This window comes from Melospiza georgiana, chromosome 6 (genome assembly GCF_028018845.1).
Source record: "Melospiza georgiana isolate bMelGeo1 chromosome 6, bMelGeo1.pri, whole genome shotgun sequence".
In the NCBI taxonomy this organism is placed as follows: domain Eukaryota; kingdom Metazoa; phylum Chordata; class Aves; order Passeriformes; family Passerellidae; genus Melospiza; species Melospiza georgiana.
In genome coordinates, this window is record NC_080435.1 from 39,773,076 (window position 1) to 39,798,438 (window position 25,363).

Here is a 25,363-nt window from a genome sequence, read left to right on the forward strand (position 1 = left end):
GCATAGGATGATTCTGTGTCCAGAAATTTCAGTTTGTCCTTTGAAAACTCAGTCTTAAGTCTGCTTTATATTTTCTCTTGGTCCAGTAAAACAATTACAAATGTCAAGTGCTATTTAATTATGCACTTACAGAAAAACATGTACTTAAATGTTTTCTTGGATCAGGACCTAGAGACCATATTTGTTTGGAATTGTATTAACATCAGTGCAATCTGAGGGTATTCAACACCATAAAGAATAAGAACCACTTTTGCTTTATTATAGGGTATTTTAGAATGCATGCAATTTTAAAGAGTATTTTTTTCAGAAATGCTCCTTGTGATTAACTGCGTCCTGAAGCCATGCATAAACATATTCGTAAACCAAAAGCATCACTGCACCACCTGGAAGAAAAGATATTATTTTACTACATAGAAAATCCAGTATTTGCAAGATATTATAGAGCACTTCTAGTGTAACATAAACAAGAATATGGCAAAGCCTTATTTACAAAATGGATAAGTCTACTATTTCCTGAGTTCACTAAAAATTCACCAATTCATAAACCATACCAGTTTTACTTAATATTAGATCGTAAAGTTGATGTAAATAGCTCGTATATTAAATCAAATTCACTCTCAGTGTGATTTTTCCTAATACTTTTTCAAGATTAATGTTTTTCTTTGTTCTTCTAGAAGTGACACTTTTAGTCTGAATATATGTATATTTGTGTGCCTGTTTAAAAAGATTTGGCCATGAAAGAGCAACTTGACTGGTGGAATGGCAAAAATTCATCTTCAGGATTATAGGAACACTTCCAGGTAAGAGTCAAGAGAGGTTTTTACCTGTTTTTTCACCATGTCTAAAGCAGAAAATCTTGGTGTGGAAGTGAGTATAATCTTTCCTGGCTACAAATCCACAGGCAAAGTTTTGGTCTAATGAAATGGCATTATTTGCTAGAATTGGTAACAGTATAAAATCCCAGCTTGAAAGCCATAAAATATCTTTACTGTTAGTGAAGCCAGACTGTAACTGGGCTGTATTACTGTGTGAGATAAAAAAGAGAACATTTCAGAAGGTATATATATAACTAAACAGATAGAGAAACTTCTAGTTGGAGAACTGGATAAAGGGAACCAGGCTGCATAATTAAAAATATATTATTTGTGGGTTCCAGCACTGGGGCATAAACATCTTCTTGCCTTTGCCTGTTGGTTCAGTTGGTGGCTTGGAGTGGCACCTCTAACAAATGAGGCTTCTGCTGTACTAGGCTGTCCTTTCTAGGGATAGGCTAAGACAACCAGGCACAAGGAATTACTACATGAATTTCTCCATATCATTTGTCCTAAGGAACTATCACCAGACTTGAAACCTTCTATGAAAAGGAACTCACAGGAAGCTAGACAGAGCAGATGTTTGCAAAAGGCTTTGTCCAACAAACAAATCATAGACAAAAAGTCTAAGATGTGATTTGAACTCAAATCAAGGCTGATTCCAAATCTCATACTGTGTGATCTATTTGTGTATCTCTTTTTCTGTAAACACTCACATGCTGGAAGAAGGAATTACCTTCCCAGTCATAATAAAGACTTTATTATTGTTTCATCAGAAAGTTAAACCTATATGTTAGTTAGCCAATATAACTACAGAAGTATTTAGAATGAAGTTCACATGTAACTGACTTGCTGGATGTGGGCCAGAATGCATAGTCATTTGTAAGATGGAAAACTTTATTCCAAAATCTGCTGCACTAAGAGGTACTGGGAAAGCTAAACACTGCTTTCTCTTTGTCTTGTATGTAATCTAGTATCTTTGGAGTGTGAGGGAAAAGGCTTTTAGCTCCAGAGCTCCTTGTTTCTCCTCCCCACCTTCCTCGCCCTGCACAATAACCAGGCATGGTCTAGTACTCAGCCAGATGGATTGGATATGCAAACATTTACAGACAAACCTGATGCCTCCTTTATACTGCAGAACAGGCTCTGTACCTACTTGCACTACCTATGTGTGTTCTTGCATATTAAACAGCCAGCTTGAACAACTGGAAATACAATTTCATGGGAATGGGATACTGCTCAGATTGGGGCTTCTGCTCTTTTTGACACAGACTGCCTTCGTGGGCTGAAAAAGTCTGAGGGCCCAGTGCTTTGCTTTCATGATTAATCAAAACCAGTCAGGAAAAAAACAACTCTAAAAGCCAAGGAAGATACAGCTTTCAACCACTGTGCTCCCACATTTGGAGTAACAATTACTAAGAAGGGGTCAAGAAACAACCCCAGTTTTAAGATATCCTTGTCCTTTTAGTTTTCCAGGGCCATACAAATCTCTTCCCAGCTCTGCTATCAGCTTTTTAGTGTCTGTCCCCATAGAGCATAAGAGAATAAAGTAACTGGAATTTGATATGCTTGGGCTGTGCCTTGACTAGTTGAGAGTATTTTATAGTGAGAGTCTAACCTGCATTTTAGGCTGACTTCACATAGGTATGGAATAGTGCTAATGGACTCAAAATATCACATAAGAAGGAATAGGAAACTTAAAGAAACATCCAAAAGCTTTACAGTTCTGTCATTTGCATGTGCTTTGGTTTGTTCATAAATAAAACAGTTGCACAAACTAGCATTTACTTGAACCTGCAATTCTCTGATGTATATGTGTAAATTATTCTTTTTAGACATATATTTAGCCAAATCCATCTGTGATACTACTAGATGATGTTATTTTAAAAAGAAACCATTCAAAGTGAAAGATATTTTAAATAATTTTTTTGACTGATATTTACTACATTTTCTCAAGAAACTGTAAAAATGGGAAGAGAAACCCAGAACAAAAGCAAAATAGAAATGACAGAAGGAAAATTACCTGGACCGAGCCTCATGATCTTGGGAAGCAAGCCTTTGTACAGAGCCAGAAATCTGCAGCAGAAGAATAACAAACAAAACATTTCAAACAATATTCTTGCTCTAAAAGAAGAACAGAATTGTAGCATATGTTTGTTAAAATGCTGGCAAAGCACTTAGAGGCAATTATTTGAAATTACACATGTTCAATAGCAGGCTGTATCTGGATTTTAACATTTTACAGAGGCAGATCAGATGAAGAGAAAAGTTAATCAATGTTCAGTCACAAAAGCAATGTTGTGAGCCTAGCCAATCAGAAATATGACTTTAATCAGTGAGATGGGTTTACTTTCAAGACAAGTCTGTTAACAACAGCTGCATATAGAGACAAAATGACTGATATAATTGAATATCAAAGCCACAACTCAGTCACCACTTGAGAAATGTTTTTAAAAGTTGAAAAATGTTATTACCACAAGGATCTGTCCCCAGTTTAATTATTTCAGCAATAATTTTAAAGGTAGAGAGGCCTGCATTTTAAAAATTAAATTAAATTGAGAAATAGTCCATTTTCTGTTCCTATTTTCCTTTTGCAAAATGAAGAATTGAAAAATTTACACATGAGATATATGAAGCATTTACTTGGGGAACATAAATTTTGACAATGTAATAATCATTTTGTAAGTCACTTGTAGAAGTTCATATGTAGTAGGAAGATATGTCCTTGTAATTCTAAAATAAATTTTCAAAATGCTACATTGGGTTCTTTTGATATTCAGGGTGAATTCAGGGTGGCTTAATGGTCCTCATCAAATCTGAAATACAACAACGTGATTTTATGGACCCATACAAACTAAAACAGAGGTCTGGACATTTATTAAAATAAGAATGTTTTACCCTTCCTCTTTATAGACTGTTGCCATAGTTTTAAAACAGGTTCTGTACTTGATCTCTCCAGGAACTGGCTGTGGTCCTTGAATCCTACTTTTTGCAACATCAAAAGGAATGTTAATAATTGAGGCTATTGTTCCTGAGACTAGCCCAATTCCAAATTTCCTCAAAAACTCCAAATTTGGATCCTGTAAAAAAAAAAAAAAAAAAAAAAAAAAAAAGGAAAGAAAGAATAAAAAGGGAAATGGGAAGACCTGTGCAGGTTAAGCACTATAAAGTAATAAGCATTTAATCAGAAAACTCACACAACACACTCGTGTTATTTTAGCGGAACACATTAGGATTTCCTATGCTGGAACTTGTTTTCTTGACAATCCTATTGGCTATGTTTTTACACATGGTCTAAATTGCTGAAGTACACATTTCCTCACACAGGATTTATAAACACAGTTCATAAAGAAAGACTGGTATGGCATATGGGGATGATTTGTATAATTGGGCTTCACAATGTACTTAGTATTACTGTATCAAAACAGGAGAAATCCAAGCACACTATTAGCTAATTGGCCAGAATATTTTACAAATGACAGCAACTTCCACCATGAAGCCTACTAAAACACTCATTTGTGTGTTGGACCCCCAAATGCTAAATTAAATAAAGACTAATCTCAGTCTGCTGCCATTCCCCTCCAGGTTTTTTACATTTATTTTCACATGTAGCTGATCCACTGTACTGAGAAGTGCTAGCTTCCTGTTATTAACAATCCAACTCGGCACAACGGCAAGAGAGCTCCACGTTCTGCGCATTATAAACGGTGGTAATTCACTCAGCTAATTGGCTGAAGAATTTACAACAGATTGTTTCTGAACCCTACTATATGCACACGGTAAAAGTTAGAAGTAGGTTAGAAGTGCATCTAAAAACTTTGCTCACTCGCAGTTCACAGTTCAACTGGGTTTTATTTGATCTTTTAGAAAGACCTCCTACTTTGGCATTTCTATGACATCAAAGAACCCAGAGTTTATCTGGGAGTCAAAGTCCCTTGAAGCAGGTTTAATCCTATTTCTCTAAGTAGTGGAAGTCACAGGCAAGCTTGTTCCAGAACATTTCCTATGCACATAATTTGGTTTTGCTATTGGTTTTTAACAGAAGAACACTTTTTTGCTACATCAGATTCTTTATATGCAGCTTACTTCTGTCATGAAGGTTCTTTAATTATAGAAAATCATTATTAAAATAACAAATGATCTTGCTGTGTTATAATGTCGGCACAATGTTAAAACAAGACAGTTTTTTGTTTCCTAAACCTGTACGGTTTTAAATGAAACAGAAACCAAGAAAGAAGTTTTTGTTTCCAGATTAGTGATAAGAAAAATAAATTAAAACTTCCATAATATACATTGAATGAAGTCCATACAGGTGTTAAGAAAGAAATGTCAAATAAGCAGAGCTCTTTATTATATGCAGAAAAACTCATAGCTTGATTTCACAAAACATGAAACATACTGATAATAACTTAAAAATTAGAATTCCTGGTGGTACAAGAATTGTAGCCCTTTTTAAGCAAAGATCTTAGCAAAAAATTTCTTTTCATTCTGTACATACAGTGATTTAAATGCAAATAGAATAAAGCCAATATTTCTGGTATCTAGAGAAGAAAAGAAGACCCCTTTTGCCCATTTACAAAACTGGACTCTAACCAAATGTACCATAGCCAACACCAGCTTTGCTATAACTTGATTTTTTTTTTATCATAAACCTCATGGGAAAGGTTTTTCTATGAAATTAATCACTGTACTATCTGGGCAATTTCATTAGTATAAAGATTCAATATAAATAGGGGTGTCAATTTTTTTTTTTCTGAAAACCATGCTCAGTGGCTCTGATGTTACTCCACTACTCCTTCTGATCCAATCTTCTCCTAAATCACCTTGGCTTGCTATTTCTTTAAGTCCATTGCAGCTCATCTGCTTTTCACTCTATTCCTACACAGAATTTCTATGTTGGCACGGATCTGAAAGCTACTAAAATAAAACTGTTGTCTGCTATTTCACTTACCCACCAAGCCGAACAGCCCATTTGGGTTTCCCATCTCTTCTTTGCCTCTGGGAGTTCAGAGCCCCTTTCTCTTACAAGGCAATGCACTGCTCAGCACCCCTGGTTTGATGCTGCACCCTTGTAACAGGAGGCACATCTGCAATGTGGGGCTGGCAGTGCCCAGCTTGAAATGAGTCCTGCAGTTGGCCACATTTCAAAGGGAAGGGGGCTTTTAACAGGTGGGAGGAAATTTCATACTGTTGAGAAATGTGGCAGCCACTTGGAGGTGGTAGTGAGCAAAGGCTTTAATGAAACTCATGTTTAAAAGAAAATCTAATTATGATAAAAAATTGCAAAGCTGCTGGACACCTATGAAATGCACTATAAAAGTAGATGCCATCTGAAAAATAATTTCATTGCTAGGGCAGAGGCATAGCTGCTAATTCTCAATGGTTGGTACATTAGTGGCCACTGAAAGAAATCTGTCTTATTCCATTTTCAGAAAGCAGAGCACAGGGTTGGCTGTAAATGATCTGTTTAGCAGAATAGACTGAACATATGAGAAATTATTCATTGTGGACATTTACAACCCACACATGTCATTGATATCATTTGACCACTCAACCTACAAGATTTATTGTTTTTGGCAAAATAGGCAGCAAACATCCCTAACTGGGATGCAAATTTAATGCACAGTTTACCTGACAGCTAAAAGGCTCATTCAGAGATTTTAATACATTTTTCCACTTATGTTACAGATGGTGGACAGCAAATAGTCAAAATTATTTCACAAGTGTAGTATTCTAATTTCACAATTTTTATATATTATGATTTTTATATATTTGTCAATATTACAAGACTGGCTTTAAGACTTTCTTTTCTGGCAAAATATACAAAGTTAAAAACGCAGATTTTGTAATTAAATCAAATATGTGAGAAATCTAGACAAATTAACAACTGTTCAGTATTTTTCAGACTAACTGCAAACCAGCTTCTACCAAATTCCTTGTACAGGTTTGATATCTCTAAGCCTCTAGTACCTGCCTACTGACAGAAGAGATTTGTTACAGGTCATAGATTATTGTCAAATACTTTTATTTAGCAGTCACTGAAGTGAAATTCAATGCATGTAAGTACCTGAGACATAATGTTGGCTAGCACCAGCCAGATGAAGCCTGATCTATGTCTTCCTAAATTCAGGGTAAGTTTTGCATTGATTTTAATGGAAGTTTGATCAGAATTATTGGCTATATGTCTCTGTACAGACTGTCTATGGCACTGACACTGGCTGGCCTGGGGAGTGCTCTTAGCTTTATCAGCACTATGGAACGCTGTCACCATTCAAAGCAGACTGGCTGCCTGAAGCCAGCCCATGAGGAAGGGTTCCTTGCCTTCACTGGCTCCTAAGCCACACCCAGGCACTGCTCTGGCTGACCAGGGCCAAAGCTGTGCCAGGCAATGTTTAACAGCACAGGCAGCTGAGTTTCAGCATTGCCACTCCATTTACCAGCACAGATGTAGCCACTGTGCAAGCCACCATGTAAGGCACTGTGCAGTGGTTAAGCATCAGGCAAACCCCACTTTTTTTGCAGTTAATCCCACACTGATTAAATTGCCTTTTCATTTTGCTAATATTTGAGGACAGCTGGCTCACTGGCTGACATTGAAGTAATTTCCCTTTTGTTTTCTACATATATTTAAACCCAAGTTGTAGATGTTAAAATTTTTCTGCATCATACAAAATCTGTATAAAGTACCAATTTCCTTTAGATCATAAAGCTCTGAATCTTTCTAATAATGTAATACTCGTTTCCTATTTTTTTAAATCTGAAAGGCTAGGAAAGCATGCTTATGCCATGTTTACTGTTCAACATGCTTACTGTCAATTCCTACGCAAGAACGTTTCCCATGATTCCCATTAGAAGCTACACACTAACCTCTGTCCTTACCTGCATATTTTCCTGAATTTTCTGCATAGTGATTATAATTTTTTAATCTTTTGATCAACACAAAAGTGTTTACTCCTATCTTAGTAACAAGCTGTTCCTGCGCCTTGAGTTTTAGAATGTGTGACTAAAGTGCACTGTAAAATATGCTTAGATACACTGTAAGGAACTTGTAGAAACTTGTGGGTCAGCTGCTCTTGAACAATTCAATTTACTGTAATAATCTGCAAATAAGAAGTGGAGGTTTTCTCCATTTACACAACGCTGCCAACAAAAATACCAGGCTACTCAGAAGTGCAGAAAAAAAAGAGGTGTTACTTCATATGGGAATAGAAACCGATCCCTTTTGATGTGAATTGCACCTTCTTACATGTATATCACTGCACATTACACCTGTGACTGTTTAACTGTCATCATCTAAAAATCACATTAGTGAAAACAGACTTCAATAAGTAGCATACTGGAATCATTAATAAACCATTAGTTGCTTCTCACACAGTCATTTCAAAAGTTGCTGATATTACCATGTTTTCATTTGTAAAATTTCCTTTTGTTGCAAAGGGAATGTTTGTTTCCTTTGTTATTTAAAGTAATATAGCACTATCAAAACTTCTTTAAGTGAAATTACAGCTATAATGATTTCTTTCTTTAACTATAAATGATATAAAGTCCCTGTGCATGACCCTTTACATCCTCTTTTGGACTGTCTCTTTCTCATAAAGATGAAACTTCCCTGTCATCCTTCAATACTAGGTTGAACTCTCTTTTGAGTAAATACGTCCCGTGCCTGGCCAAAATAACCTAAATCCTGCAGCTCAGCCACCTCTGCAAGCTTAGCCCCTATGTGAGTACTGACAGAATTTCTAGAAACTGATTCTTCTCTTCTAGGCCAGTTTTCCACAAAAAAAAATGCATACATACCCAACATGAGCACAACATGTCTGTATCTCATTTGCTGCCTTTTTGCACTGCTACCATGCTATAAAGGGGAATTCATAAAAATGGTAATTCAAATATTAATACATTCAGCTTTGCTTAAAAAGTGAGAAGATTGAGTCCTTAATTTGCTTCCATTAAAATGCTATAGATTTCTGCAAAAGAGAGCTAGGTTAGTCAGTGTGGATCACTAAACACCACAGCTTTGCACAGAAAAATAGTGTGAATAAAAATGTCAAACTTCTTATCCGATTGTCTATTGCATTGTATGAAGAACTTACTTTATTGACTGGAAGAACGTTTTTCACGTTGAAGTAGAATCCAAAGTAAACCATGTTAAACACTCCGTGACGGCCCAGGGTTGCAGTGAGGCCTTTGTTGAGTCCTTGAGAGCCCAGGCCACCGGTTTTAATGATCTGCTGAGCTTGAACAAAGCTAGATGGTTGCTACACAAGTTAAGCAAAAGAAGGAAGAGATCATCTTTACAAAAAGAAAAGGTAAACATAAGATAAACATAGCATAATTTCCATGCTGTTGACAAACACAGTGCTGCCAATTCTTATAATTTTGTATTAAGTATCACCGTATTTGTTATTTTCCTTTTCCTGTGACCAATAATGACTTTTTTTTAATTAAAAAAAGATTCCTCATTTTTCTGATTGCAGAATAAGATGAAAGCAGGACTTGAGTACTGTAAAACAGTAGTACTGTAACAGATTTTCATTTCACAAAAGACAAAAAGGAAGAAACTGTCTCATATCAGACAGAATCTGCCTGACTTACATGCACCTTTGAACTTTTTTTGAATATACCATGATATTCAGAATAAGCTATTCTCCTTCTGAATATTTTACATTTTTTAGCAGCTTTATAGAAACATTACTTTCAAAAAGTTGGTGAATAGAGTTTGGCTTTCTCCAAAGTAGAAAGCCAAAAAAAGCCATAAAGCCATAAAGCTCTGGGTAACCAAATCTATAATTAGAAAGGCAAAACATGACTTCCACTAGGAGGTTCAAACATGAAAATATAGAAGAATTTTGACTACACCACTGTGAATACCACTAATTTCAATATACTTATTTGTTTAATAGCTTTCCATTTCAAAATATCACTGTGGTAGATCCACAGCATCAGCCAAATGATGCTACTATATCTGACACAGCATATTACTGATTATTTAGGTGACTGATGAGTTTAATCTTTAATACAAAGTTTCATTTTTTTTTTTTTTTTTCATATTTTGCAACTAATATTATCCTGCTAATGCTCTGCATATATTATACTGGAGTTTACTTTTCTATCTGCTCCCAAGATTTCAAGTCAGAATCTATTCTAAAACAGAAATACAAAACATGGGTACTAGCAATGACATCCTTTTTATGCTCCAAAAATGGACATTAGATCTTTAAAAAATAATACTGCAACCTTCAATATTAAGGTGTCCCCTGGTATCCCTTGTCTTGAGTATGGATTTACTCATGCCTCAGAGGCGAAGCCTCACACTTGCTGAACACCTGAGATGGGATTAATAAGCCCAAATATAGACACCTGCAATGTCTACACCTGACTTCCCTTTTCAGCCCTATAGTAACAAAGAGGACTCTCTTTGGCAGCACTCCCCTTTTACCAAAGGAGGTGTCATCATGTCAACTGATGAAGCCATAGAAGGTCTGCGGTTCATCATTGATGATGGAAGGACCTTAGGCAGAGGAATTTATTGTACAAACATCTGGAGTTAATGCACTTCACACAGCTGTTGACTCTTACTTAATATAGACCTATGCAGTGGAATCTGGAGTCAAATTCTTCTCATCATAAAGCAGAAAAATGTATTTGTTTAATTAATCATAACTCTTATGTCAGGTGAGAAGATTTTAATTATCACACCAGCTTCTATAGCCAGCGAGTTATCCAAGGCTACAGGGAAAGGGAAAAAAAAAAGGAAAACCAAACAACATGGTGTTGGACTTCTTGCAGGCTACTTTAACAAAAAGCCACCATCATTTTTACCCACAGCAATCCAGATTACAAAAGGGCTGATACGTGATTTGTAGTGGCCTTCCTCTTTAAATCTCTCAGCCCTGGAAAGATGATCTGCTACCACAGAACAATTCAGCTGTCACTGCAGGGTGTGAATATTTGCTTTGGGGGTGTGCTGGAGTCTGGGTGTGAGTGTATGTGCTCATGCTCTTCCTTGTTCCTTTTAAACAAGATATATTTATTATTTCTATACAATAGTCAAAGAAATATGTGAATTGCATTAGGTTTCATCATGTAGTATGAAAGCTCCACAATGGGATAGGTACACACTTTACTTAAACCTTTTAGAAAAACAGTGCATGGTAATGCCTTGTGCTGTATAATATAACCTCTGGACATGCTTCTTCCAATGGGCTTGAGTTTACATGCTTTATTGTGGAATGTTCTTTAACATTTTCTTAATGAGAACTTGATATCAAGGTATTAAGTCACTGGAGCTTTTTCTAATTTACAGCAAATTTTGAAGTTCTAACGCTTTGGAAAGATATATTAAAAATTAACATGTCCGTGATAGAACAATCTTTGTGATTTAAGAACTCAATTTTGCTTGGATTTTTTTCCCTAGAGCAAGTAGTTAATATTTTCAATGTAAACTAGGTTTCTAGTAGGGTCCAAATACCATTCTGTCACAATTTTATTTGTATGATAATATACTATTATTTGGATTTTGTGAAATTTTGCATTTAAATTAAATTAGAGAATATTTACCTGAATAAAAACAACTCAGAATGCTTTTGGACAGTTGCTACAGTTCAATTATTGTATTATTCTGAAAGTCAGCAAGGAAGGGGTGCTGTAACAAAAGAAAATAATTGGCTAAAATATACAAAATAAACCATTCCCGACTTTGGGATGGTTTATAAATTTTGCAGTAGAGAAAAAATTAAAATGTATGAAGTTAAAGGATACATTGGTGTTTTTCAACTTTACAAGGAATAGTTTGTTCAAAACATAATGGTGGTTTGTTTATACTTAAAAGCTTTTTTTAAGCTGGGATAATTACATCTTCACAACTGTGAAACAGAAAGATCCAGAATATCTGTTCACTACTGCTGGAGGAGTAATAGTTAATAATTTTTATCACATCATCTTCTTGAGAGACAGATCCCCTCACACATTGATTTTTCCTACTTTCAGTCTCTCTTCCAGGATCCTAGACTCCTACTCTGCATTATTTATCTGTTCAGTGGCTTTGCTGCCCAAGTTTAAAAAATGTCTAGACTGGAGACTTGCAGCAAATAAACATGTCTTTCATATGCATTGAGAATTGAACAGGAGTATACCAAACATTTTAAAATTTATTCTGGAAGAAAGTGCTTTTCTGGATGAGTTATGGAGTAGGGACCAGTTACTCTATGACATGTGGAAATCAGTAGCTGTATTTTTCCAGAGTGTACCTGAGGAGCTTGGCCCCAACAGATTATGTAAATGGCCAGGTCATAAATCTCTTTACTGTGCGCCCCCCAAAACTGTTCAATTTGTGCAGATGAGTGCTACAAGGCATGCAAGTATTAACTCAGTCAAAACTTAATAGTAGAATATGCAAAAATCATGTCCCACCAGGGATTCAGCTAACATTTTTATGTGAATGCTTATGTGATTTGGCACTTCTACCATGGTACAGCTGATTCCTCAAAAGATTTTGAAAAAGATGGTTTGACAATTTTTATTTTTAATAAATGAGAAAAGGAAAAAGGAACTTCATTACTGCCTTCCTTCCCTTTATCCTGGAACATGTTCTGCATTAAAATTAATAGAAGATAGTGCATTCCTGAGAACACTTGATTTTCATGAATCACTGTTTTCCAGTTTAATATTTTCCCCCTTTCAGCAGTACCCAGAATCGTGGCCAATGTTTTGTACAATTACTCCTTTGGACGAAACAATATTTGAATAACAAAACTCTGAAGTTGGGCAAGAATTTAAATTATCAATGTACTTGTTATATAACAATTTTCCAGTTTGTGCTAATAAAAGTGAAGTCTTGTAAGTAATTTCATCCAAGAAACATTGCATAAAGTACAGCAGCTGGACTCTGTCTAGGGCACAGGGCCGTGGTGTTTTATGCTAACTTCCAGTGCTCACTTGAAATCTGGAGCTTGCTGGGGTAAGTGTGCTGTGTCCAGGGGGCTCAGGTTTGCACTCCTGGATTGCAATTCCTCACAGTGCTGGGTTGCTGGCTGCTCAGGAAGGATGAAGGTGCATTTTAGGCACAGAATATTTACAGGGGAGGCGCTGATGCCTCTGACAACACTGCAGGCATCTCTGCATACCTGAGGGCATTGGCTGTTTGGTCTCTTCCATTTCCGTTTAGCTTATGGGGAAATCATTTGCATTCACCAATATATTACAGACATTCTGCTCTAAATATGAACCTCAAAATGCAATATGCCCAATAAAATGGAAAAAGGAGAAGGAAGCAGTTTTCCTACCTCTGTGAAAGCATTCTGATTGGTCTGTAAGGTAACCTTCACTACTTCAAATGGGTTAACCACAACTGCCTCTGTCAACCCAGATCCCAAGCCAGCAACTGCAAATGCCTAGGACAGTTCAAATGAAAATTGAGTATTAAGGACTAATACTTCCTCTACATCAGATTGTGAAACTGAGGGATACAATGCAAACTGCAAGACTACAGTAATGCAGCAGTATTCTATTGCTAAACAACTTTAGCCCTTGATAGATGCTGACAGTTCATGAAAACAATATGACAATAGCCATAAACCATATTCCAAAACAATCAAAACAAAATATTGTAGCACTTCAAGTCCATGTATTCTCTTTTCAGCTGGAAGGGAAAATATGGTACCAAATGATTGCGCAAACATGGAAAAAGTGGCAAAAGAATGTCCTCATGTTATCTTTGGGTGGACTCTGAATAATAACACAAATTTAAGTGTAGTTATGCAGCACTGGAAAAAATAAAACCCCTGAACTGAGCATTAAGCACATAATGCTAACATATTAACTTAAAAACACATGTTAAGAACTAAAATTGTTCAGTACTTAAGCAAACTTCACAGGTAGAATGTTCACCTAGTAGTTAAAAATCCTAGAAAGGTTGAAATGGGAGTGAGCGGCACATGGGGAAATGTCAGCATTCATTGCAAGGATGAATTAACTCCATTTACTTAGAAGCTGGTGGCATTTCAGTCATAGATATAGAAATATTCACTGCTTTGCTTTCCATCATGGCAGAACATTTTAAGATTTTTTAAAACAAAAAATAGTATTAAAATATTTAGGTCAATTGAGAAAATTCAGAGAGGTTAAATTTAATGATCACTTTACACATTTATTGCCTTCACTTAACATCTCCAAACTCTCTAGGCGCTGAAACAAAGTCCCAGGACCAAAATACGTTATAATGAATCTATTTGCTGAAATTCAAAGAAGCAATAGTAAGGGAAAAAACAATAGTGAGAAAAAACTTACTTAATGCAGAGGGATTTGAGCAGGGACTCCTGAGAGCTCAAGAAAGACAGGAATGAAAAGTTAGAGGGGTAGTGGTAAACACCAGTCCTTTTGCCTTTGGAGAAGATCGTGTTACCAACAAATAGATTTTTCCAGTAAGATGGGAACATTTCATCATCAACCATGAGATGGAAGCCAGTAGGAAGATGGTGATAATGTATACACCTGTCTTTTAATAATAAATATTGCCTTGATATGAGGTCTGTTGAGGTACATAGAAACATTCTGCCTGGCTTAGACCAGAATCCCCCTTAGTCTTCTTTTTCCCTCACTACCTTAGGACCAAAAATGCCTCTATAATGTACTGCACCAGAAAGTATGAGGAATTTCTGATTCTTCTAAGCATTGCTGCATCTGTTTTATGAATCACAGCAGCTTTTGGGCAGCCTGTAAACATGCAATAGCTTGTTTATAAGTTTTCAACCTATTTCCCCCCCTTCAAAAAAAAAGTGCTGGGGTACCACAGAACCTTCAATTCTGTTCTTTCCACTCGCTAGAGAACAAGTATCAGTCTCTCTATATACACCTAAGGATGACTACTGCTGAAAAATATTAGATAAAATAGGAGAGACTGCAAACAGCTATAGGGACAGTTGAATGACTAAGAGGAAGAGGAGACTTGCTTTAACCTGGTTAATAGAATTCCATGACCTTTCACTTACTGCAATTAAATGTAGATGTCACTGGAAGCAATACTCTTTAAAAGAGACTTGAAATTGCCAAAACCTTTAAAGCACAGCCTTAAAAAGATCAATTGTTTCCTGAAGTTGTGATGTCATCATCGTGAAAAATAGATATTTACTATGATTTACATTCTTACACCACAAGAAGCAGTAGCTCTTACAAAAAGTAGTTTAGTCCTAATGCACAATGGCAGAATTAAGATCTACACTGATGAAATGATGATGAAATGTTCCCATGAGAATGCAGATTACACATGCAAGCTGCATCTTTGCATTAAAACATTTCTGTGTATATATATGACCTGCCTTTTGTTTTTAAACCAAGGAAGTAGCAAAGGACTTCAAAGGAAATAGCAATTCTTATCAATATTTGTTTCTTTTATTACATATATTAAAAAATTTTAAACTTTTTAAAATAAGACTGAGATCTCTATTTTTGCTATAGTTGTACTGTGCCTTGGAGAACAGCACTGTGAGGCTGAAGTGTTAAACTATACACGATGACATGAATAAATAAATATTGATAATGTTCAAATTTTTTGTTATTTCATAAGAATTAAGAATGACAAGCTTATACATTCTCTTCCATGTGGCTGTTGTTATCCATGTTCATGAATGTTAAGATCTTGTAGGGAATTATTTTGAGGACATTTGATATAAAACATAATTTATCAATTTTCATATATGCTTATCAATATTTTATTATCAAGGGACAGGTCTATTTTAAAAAACTCTGGATTGAGCCGGACCCTTTAATTTTGGGCTTCTTCTGTGGGAGGAAGCAGATGAGACAGACTGTTCAGCAGACACATATTATATCAGAACACAAAGTTCTGTATCTATACATACCAGCCCTGGTGGCAGTGATGCATATCCCAGAAGCTTCTTGTATTGTTCAAAGGTAAAAAACTGTGAATAGAAGATAGATTGAAATTGAATTGAAAAAAGATTATTAGTTACTTATACAAATTAGTAAAAAGCAGACTACAATGGAGTTTCACTACCTCATATCCTGAGCAGCAGCACACAGTTCTGCAAAATAAATGTAAGCCACTTTTATTTCACACTTTCTGTAGCAGTGTTAGATGTGCAACAGTAGACAATCAGGCTTCCGAACTGATTTTATTAGTGTGTCATGCATAATAGCAGCATAAGTGCAATTCAATAAGGCTTTATCTAAGAGTTCACTTACATCATTTAGGACCAATTTAAATTCATAAACTTTTCCTCTGGCATTAACTGTCATATACCAATGTAAATGTAGTAGCAGATATTACAATTTTCCCAAGAAATCACCCCCACATCCTTAGTGTAATGTGATGCAATTGCTTTTGCATTTCTCAAACACTAGTCTGCTTCTCATGAGAGAGATATAACTGTGTATTTTGAAGATGGAAAGTCTGCCATTTTTATAATCTTCTACTGTCATCAGGTACATTTCTTTTCCTGTTCTCTCTTTACAAATAAATCCTTCACTCAATTGTCTGCTTTCAAACAGTGGCACTTCAATGTTCTGAGCATCTGCAATCCCTTAGAGGATGTCTTGAAAGCTGTGCTCATGGGCGTTTGAATCTCCAGAAAAAAGTAAAATCAGCTTCACCTGCACCAACATGGTGAGAGGCATTTGCAAAGGCTCACTTTGCAACCTACCATGTCTTGACATCCAAACCCATTAGTTTTAAGAATAACTTCTCTGAATTCTTATAAAAATCAAAGCATAATAAATGAGTGGATTTGTTCGTCCAAGAAGAAGGTTTGGAATAGCACTGACTGCACTGAAGCCAGGAGAAAGCTCCTGTTGGCACAGGCAAACAGACTTTTGCTGCCCAGCTCCTTGTCTGTGGACATGAAGTCTAAGATGCATGGGTCAACTTATACTCTAGAGAAAGAGTATATGTGACATTTTACAAATTATTGGGAGGGTGCCCTCTGAAATACAACATACAATCTAGGTTACTATTTAAAAACCAACTCAGTTTACATCATATTCAAAACAGGGCTACCAGGACCATTAAGGAGAACTTAGAGATTGCTTTAAGAATGAAGACTGAAGGAGAATGACTGCTTTCCTTGTTTAGGTTAGAAAAAGAGATGCTGCAAGAGAATGTAACACAAGATAAGTAACATAAAGAAACTAGGTGTAAAAGCAAAATATAAGTAGAATGTGACTGGAGAGCTGATGAAGCTTTCTTGCAAATAAAAGAATCTTGAAAAGTCTTCCAATAAGAAAAATGAGGGAAAAATCTTTATGTTGTGAACGGGAGAGTTTGATAAGTTTATGAAGGAGATTGCAGAACAAACCCCATAGTGTCTTAAATTCATATTCTGCAAACATTTTTCTGAAGTCACTGGAAAAGCGGTCTAGTTGCTATCACAAAAGACAGATGCGAGTCCTCTAGCATGAGGGTGGCAGAAATTGTGGGCTAAAAAGAGTAGGTATCTGAATTCTGGGTAACACCAGAAACACTGGAGGTGTTATTCCACATAGTTTTCACACATGGAACAACACAAGGTCTTTACCCACAGCTTGCTATATGTGAGCCCTGTAATCTGTCTAAGAAACATTCACATCTTTGCATGCAAAATAAAGCTGCTTGTACACAGCATGTCAGGTATGATGGGAATGAAGAACAAAAACCTGTCACAGTTCCACCAAGACTGCATCAGTGCGGGTTCATATCTCCCAGTACAAGAGCTGTCACATCCCAGTCTAACAAAAGTAAATGGCCAGAACTTTTAACTTTCCGTCTGCTTTCCAATGTTGGCCTGTGACGTGATTAGTTCAGAGCAAGCTGGTTCAGATGAAGATGGGATCCTTGGAATGCTGGTGAATTCTGTGACCACAGAGGGGACTACAATCCCTCCACACAGCATCTGCTGATGCATGAGACAACCAAACTGTTTCACCACAAGAGGAAGGCAACGAGCAATGAGGCCAATAGAGATGTGGGAATCATAAGAAACATAAAGGAATAGAATTTTTAAGACAAGAGAGAAAGACTGTGTGGCCTGTGCTGAGTCTCAGCCAAAGAAGACAAGCTCTGTCCCTCACGGTTCAGTACTACAGACCTATCAGAACAAAACAGCCATTCCATAAACCACGTGTACAGGAACATAAGTAATAAGCACCACATTTCCATTTGAACTTGTTTAGAACCTTGTCCTACGGCAAAGTCAATAAAATTTTTCAATCAAGACCTGCTTCAAATGAAAAGTCACTAGAATCATACCAAAGCCATCTGAGAATTGGGTGTAAATGTGTTAATAATGCCACTGTCTTAAAGCAAGAGGGAATATGTATACACAAGCAAAATTGGGTTGTAAAATTCTGGAAACTGATGGGCTGACACTCTGGTCACTGGACAGATATTTTTTTATATCCTCAGCTGGGATTATTATATCATTTTGCAGAAAAGATCCTAGAACTGGGATCCAGATTTTGACTACCTTCCAAAGACTGTAAAGCTTGACCATTAACCTTGCAAGCATCTTGCAAATATGTTTAAAATTTTTGCATTGGCCTTGACAATAATCAAAAAAGAGAGAAGTGTTACTTAAACTCTAGCTCTATCTTTTTGAAGGTATAATAGAGGTCTAACAAAGTGGGAGGGTAAGCTGCTTCACTGAACTAAATTAATTTCTTATTGTGATAAAATTTGCTTTATTCTCTCTCCAGCATCTTTCTAGTCATTGTTACCCTCTTAACCTTTAATGGAATTTCTGGTATTCCTTAATGTTTTCCATAGTGTTACAGATCTGTAAAATAGTTGTAATAAAGGCAGAATTACATTACCCAGCAATTTTTTTGGTCTTTAAAATGTTACCTTAAAATCAATAGCTTCCTAGAGTCATAAATAAAATAACTACTTAATAATAACAACTATGCTTTAAATAATTTTTAAAAGAAAAAAATCACTAGCAATAAAATTTAATATAAATGTTGCTGGGTGTACTAGAGTGGCTAGTAAACATACAATTTTTCAAAAAAGAATGATTTCATACTGTGTCATATGACTTTATATACATCCACCTAAAATGTTTTTAAAAACACAGCATAATTTGTCTTTTCCTCTACAGTTGCATTAAGTTAATAGCTTTGTGCAAAAAATTTCTCAGAATAAGCGTATTTAAAACATGCTTTTGTGTATATAGTAACCAATATTGTCCATCTGGCAAAGATACACTTTAATTGAAGTTACACAGAAAATAGCCAAAGTACTTACCAGATGTCTCAATAATGCTAAGATAAAAATATATGCTTGAAACAAGATGTCTGGGAACACATGAGCAATATAAATTTGCCCCAAAAGTTCATCTGTTAACCATTGTATTGGCACCATCATTTCTTTCGTCCAAGTTCAATCTAACAGAAAGTTATAAACTCTGACTTTTCATCTTCCAGAAATACCAGCTTTCTTTTTAGAAGGGAAATAAAAAGAGAGAAAAAAAGAAATAGTAAGACAGACATGGGAACATAGTTGACTAAAAATGAAGCTTTATCTTCAACACTTAACTGAAAAACTGGGGCTAAATAACTTCATTTTAATAGCTTTATTTTTACTTGCAAAAATACACACCAGATAAATAGAATATTCCAGTAGCATAAGTACATTTCTTCTTAGTACAAAATTTTGCTTGTCTATTCTCTACTCACTTTTATGACACTGTAACTAGAAACTTTCAAAAAACTTCATTACAAACATAAAAAGAAGCTACTGGAACCTAGAAAACGCCTCTTTTCCTTTTGTGCTTTCTCAAATCTCAGAATCATTGGTCTGAATGTAGTCTTCCTCTAAATCTCACCAGTCATTTAGGCAGTGAGGAAGGGAGAGTTGAGGCTTGTTTCAATGAGGAAAACTATTAGAAGAATAAAGATTGGAGGGTGGGCCAAAGAAAGCAATGATTTTTCCTCTGGGGTCATAGCCAAATAAGGTTAATGGAAATTTGAGATAGGTTGGATTCTCTTCAGGTCAAAGCGTGGGTACAAATTCCACTTTGGATGTTAAAAATTGTACTGGCCTATGACATCTCACAGTGAACTGTTCCATTATACAGGTCCTTACATTATTGATCAGCCCTGTCCTCTCACTGAATTCTTCTAAGGTAGAATACAGCTGATGTCTCAAAAAAGTTATCCTGATGTCCTTGGAGCAGCAGCAAATTTAAAGGAATATTGTAAATAATACAAGAATTCAACTATTAAATTAAAACACTCTCATGTTTAACATTTAAGCTTGATTCTCATGTTTGCAGAAAACTCAGCTCTCACATAGATGTCCAAGAACCAGGCAGAAAGCATCCCACAAAGAGAGAACAAGTAAGACATTAAAGGAGCCAGAAGCTCTTGATGTAAAAGAGCTTGAGAGAACTGAGTCTGTTTAGCCTGGAGACAAGAAAACTAAGGTGATTCAAGTTCTGTTTTCCACCATTCAAATTTTATACAGAAAAGTCAGACTTTCTCAGAGGCCAGCAACAGAAGCATGAGAGGCAACACACAAAGGTTGCAACAGGAAGATTTGGACTGGATATAAGGGAAAACTCTTCACAGTAAAGGAATTAAGGACTGGAGGACGAGCACTGAGAGGCTGCAGTCTCCATTCTTTAAGATTTCAGAACTCAACCAGACAAGGCATCTGAACATCCTGATGTAACCATGAAGTCAGCTCTGCTTTTATCAGAGATCCTTCCCAACTGAAAATCTTTTTATGATTCTACAATTATATTGAACATCATGGGGTTTAAGCCAATTTAATAAATTTGAGTAAAGGAAAGTGATTTGAACTTTATGAATGACTGAAAATGGTAGGAGAAATCAAATGGGTTAGTATTTTAACTAATACATGCTGGAATCTAAAAAGCACAGTCAGATTTACTTTATTCTGTTTCAAATGAAATTAAATGGAGGGACAGAGGAAGCACCACAATATGAAGAAAATGAATTATTAGGAATCTTCTAAATATTATCCATCTATTCTTCACTGCCACTTTGCAGTGGGACTGCAAATAGGACTTTAGTTTTCCTGGTTTAATTAAAGAATTTTGAGATAAGTGACATGTGTCACTTGTATCTAAAATGCCAGTGCAAGCAAGAAGATGGCATTACCAGAACTCCTTTAGGATTCTGTTACAAGGTCACATCCTGTCACTTTATACAAATATTATTCCTCTGTAAAGGAATTGGAATGTGAATGATTAATTGCAGACTAAGGACCAGAATCATATGCAGCCTTTTTAGAAAGAAACAACAAAAAGAAAGAAAGGAAAATCAAGACATTCTGTATAATAACTGCTTTTAGACACATTTGTTGCAACTATGGAAACTTCAAAGTCCTGAAGTAAAAGACTAAGAAACATTTGCTCTTAACACAATGGCTGCTTTCATAGATTTAGAACTTTAGAATGATGTGCTTAATAACTAGGTTTTAATTAAAAAGGTTGAATGACTCAACTGAAAAAATTGATGAATTGAAGTACTTCGCTTAGGAATGTTACTAAAATCCTGTTCTACAAATCAAAATAAAGGATAATAAAAGAAAATCAGATCAGCATTTGACAGAAAACACACTTTGATAGGCTAGCATCTATAACTGTAAGAGAGCTGGAGTAAAACGTTTTGCACAATGAGGAGTTGTATCCATTACGATCTTCAATCTCTTAAAAAGACAGAGTATTGAGCAGAGTGCTATTTGGAGCACAAAAAAACCTGGGCAGCACTTCAAACCTACTAAATAAGTACTTATTAGTGGCTTCTTTAATGACTCCTTGTGTTAATTTATTAAGCTGTTAGTTGTTTTGCAAGTTGCTAGGCATTTTCAGTAAAACAAAATATGTAAACTAGAGGCACTTATGAGGCTAAAATATAACTTAAACATTTTATTAATTCTGACAATATAAAATAATTGCAGCCTTTTTTTCCAGTAACATTTGATACACAGGTCAAAATTAGCTTAATGTTTACGAGCCTTATCCTACACTTCTTAATCAAGGACAGTTTTTATTGTGCTATCAACAGGAAACTTTCCTCCTAGTAAAAATCAGAGGATTAATATGCCAAATAAGTTTAAGATTCTAATCTCAGTCAGTGGGGGAGAAATAAAATGTTTTACAGCTGCCACTGTCCCTAGTTATACTTTTAAAGGAGGAAGCATGGGGCTTTTACCTTCACTGCCCTTTTAGGTGTCTCAGCCAAAATGGGAGGAAGTATTCCTTTGTAGAAGCCAAGTAATCTATTGAAGAAAAAAAAAAAAAGAAATTATTTTCGTATGGATAAATAATATATCAATACCATACTGCCAATTCTATTTTCACTTTTGAGTAAAGCAATTAAACTTTCAGCATTTCCAGGCATTCAGACAAATAATGATACTCTATGCTTACTTGCTAAATAACTAATGTACTACCAAATATATCATGTGCTGGTGAGATGATATAAAGAAATCAGCAATAAATACAAAAAATAAATTCAATCAACCTTTTTCTGAAATACAAGAAATTCTATTTAAAAGGTGAGGGACATTTTTGACAATGAAAAAGAAGTATTATTTCATTGTTTTAATTTGCTTACCACAGCAATGTTTACATCAGAAATTTAAGTCACAAAATCACAAAATATAGGATTGTAAAAAACTGTGACTTCAGCAAGTTGCATACAAAAACACTTCTTGCTCATCTTCAGATGCTAGCTGAGACATATTTTGAAGTTTAGTTTTAAACATGTCTCGAAATGTATTTCTTCTTTTAGCAACTTAGTTTTCACCCAAGTTACCCTTTCAGAGATCCATGACAGAATGTATGTATTTCATCTGGGAAAAAACATTTGGGCAGTATCTTGTCACTGTATCTATTTGTATGTGTGTATCTATATCTCTATATCTATCTATCTACAACCTGCTGCATGCCAGCACACATGGCATTTTCAGGCAGCCTGAGCTCTGCTTATAAGGCCAGTGTAGATACACAATGCTGGCTCTTGGGAATGCTTTAAATGACAAGTAGTTTTCAAAATCCCCACATGGGGTAGAAATAGACACGGTCCTTGTCTGCTAGGACTGCATACTAACCTGGATGGTTAGTGAGAGCTCAGAAAGGAATTTAATGGAATCACCAAGAAGAATCATAGAATGATCACCACCTCCAGGGATGGTGACTCCACCACATTTCTGGGCAAACTATTCCAATGCCTGACCACATTAACAATGAAGAAGAAAGTTTTTCAATATCTAATCTGTGTTGTTCCTGTCTTAGCTTAAGGTCGCAAGTTATCTTGTTAGCCAACAAGAATATATCCTACAATTTGTCCATCTTCAGAATGTATACACATTTATTCAGGACTGTTAGAGGATTCTGTCTACACACACAAAAAATTACCCAAAGTAAAGCATTTGTGTTTTAAAAAATATCGTAAGGTTGTGATGTTGGAATATGATGATTCACCTTTCTGAAGCAGCCTCATATTTGAAATATTTTTGCAGAGTGTGTAAGAGACATGACATCCATAGACTCTCCTACAGTTGATCTCTACATGTCAAAAGATAACAATGAAATTCATATTCCCCATGTGAATTTAAAATACTACAAATGCTATACCATTTTGCCCATCCTTCTTCAAACACTTCTCTGGAGTTCTCTGCTTGGGCTTCTCCAACATAAATAAAGTAATTTAGGCCTTGTAATATGCTCTGGGTTGGGCATATCCTTACTCTGAAGAAAGCAATCTTTGACCTCCAGTCCACAACAAAAGGACACTTTGAGCATTTAACATAATGATGGCTTAATGACAAAATACTGAAGAGTAGGAGATTAAAGAATTCAGTTGTCTTCAGATGTTTAAATTTCCCCAAAGTCTTACTTCCTAAACATAAACATACAAATATACATTTATGTATCTATTAATATAGATATGGATATACCTACAGATACCTATAGATATGGATATAACAATATAAATATAATGGATCCATAGAATCATACAATCATAGAATGGTTTGGTTGGAAGGAACCTTACAAATAATTTAGTTCCAACCTGCCTGCCATAAGCAGGGAATCTTCCACTAGACCAGGTTACTCTGAGCCCCATCTAGCCTGGTCTTGATCTTTATTCTTAGTGCTGGGCCCATTTTAGTCTTTAATGGTTCATACATATGCAGAGCATATTGCTGCTTCAGCAAGCAATTTAAATGTGAAATACCTTAAAGAAGGTGATTCATACATTTTAATGTGAGTTCAAACTGAAACTGAGGTCCAAGTAGGATCAGCTACTAGAATACAGATCCCTGTAAACACTTTCTTCCTTTCAGCTCAGTCTAAACCCCTGCAAGCATATCTACAACAGGCATCCTGCTTGCAATTTCTACTCTTCCACATGATTGGAATTGGAGAATTAATGTCCTCCACTGCTTTACTCACTGGTGTAGCTCTCACTACAAAAAGTGAGACTCGGACTGGATTTGTTCATTAGTAAGAGATGCCTAAGCAGAGAAATATGCAGTGTAGAACAAAAAATCAGTTTTAAAAACATGCTGCAGCATTACCCAGCCTTACACAGCAAAGCAGGTTCCTTTTCCAGGTTGCCTTTTTGTATATTAAAAATGCATGCAGCTATTGGATATATAAGCCTTGTAACATTTCCACAGTCTCTGAGGATCTTAGAGAAAACTTTTCAGTGAGAATGTAGACAGGATATACCAGGAATTTGAGCAGTACATTTGTCATCTTAGCAATATTGTAAGGCAGGTAGCAGCTCCTAAAGAGCAATCCGGCATAAAACTTCAAGTCAATGTTGAAACATCAGTGATTCAGGCCACCATTAGACCAGGCAGTGGATTATTTGAAAGTTATAAAGAAATGGGAACTAAAAATATGAAAAGCAATTATCCATTGCTTCTGAATCATGGAAAAGTTATGATGAAAGGGACCTCTTGAGATCATCTGACCTAACCCTTTGCTCAGGAAGGGCAACCTAGAGCCAGTTGTCCAGGACCATGTCCAGACAGCCTCTAAGTATCTCTAAAGAATGACTACCCTTAAAGGAAGGAGATACTTCAAATTCTCTGGGCAGCCTGTGCCAGTGCTTAGTTACCCTCACAGTAAAAATGAACACATTCCTGATGTTCATACAGACCCCCTTGTGCTTCACTTTATGTCCATTGCCTCTGGTCCTGTCACTGAGACCTTTCCTTTAGGTACTTCCAGATTCCCCTCTGAGCCTTCTCTCCTCCAGGCAGTTCTGCATCTCTCAGTCTTTTCTCATGTGAAAGGTGCTCCAGTCCTTTAATCATTTTAGTTGTCCTTCAACTGAACTCTTTATGTTATGTCCATGTCTTCTATTCTCATCATTGAACTTCAGGCAGAGTTCCATGCACTGCAGTTGTCTTCCTGGCCAGCCCTTCCTGAGCAGCACTCGGTGCATTCACTGCATCCCTGGGATCCTGATGAGATCCTACCCCTGCAGCTGCACACAGATCTCCAGTTCCTCATGTTTGTGTCCCATGTTGTGTGCCCTGGTGTGCAGGCTCCTCACAGAAACTTCCTCACTCACATGCA

At 36.1% G+C, this 25,363-nt stretch overlaps 1 protein-coding gene across 1 annotated transcript in view; it reads right to left on the reverse strand.

The window, feature by feature from the left end:
- Positions 1–222: 222 nt before the first annotated feature.
- The window catches only part of SLC25A21 (solute carrier family 25 member 21), a 232,231-nt gene continuing 207,090 nt past the window's right edge, over positions 223–25,363 (reverse strand). Inside the window, exons 4-10 of the mRNA XM_058026627.1 lie at positions 21,981–22,047; positions 15,671–15,730; positions 13,097–13,204; positions 8,906–9,070; positions 3,711–3,892; positions 2,836–2,888; positions 223–383 (exon numbers count right to left, since the gene is read on the reverse strand). Of these exons, the coding sequence (XP_057882610.1) occupies positions 304–383; positions 2,836–2,888; positions 3,711–3,892; positions 8,906–9,070; positions 13,097–13,204; positions 15,671–15,730; positions 21,981–22,047 (715 nt within the window). The 3' untranslated portion in view covers positions 223–303. The remainder of the gene's footprint in view (positions 384–2,835; positions 2,889–3,710; positions 3,893–8,905; positions 9,071–13,096; positions 13,205–15,670; positions 15,731–21,980; positions 22,048–25,363) is intronic.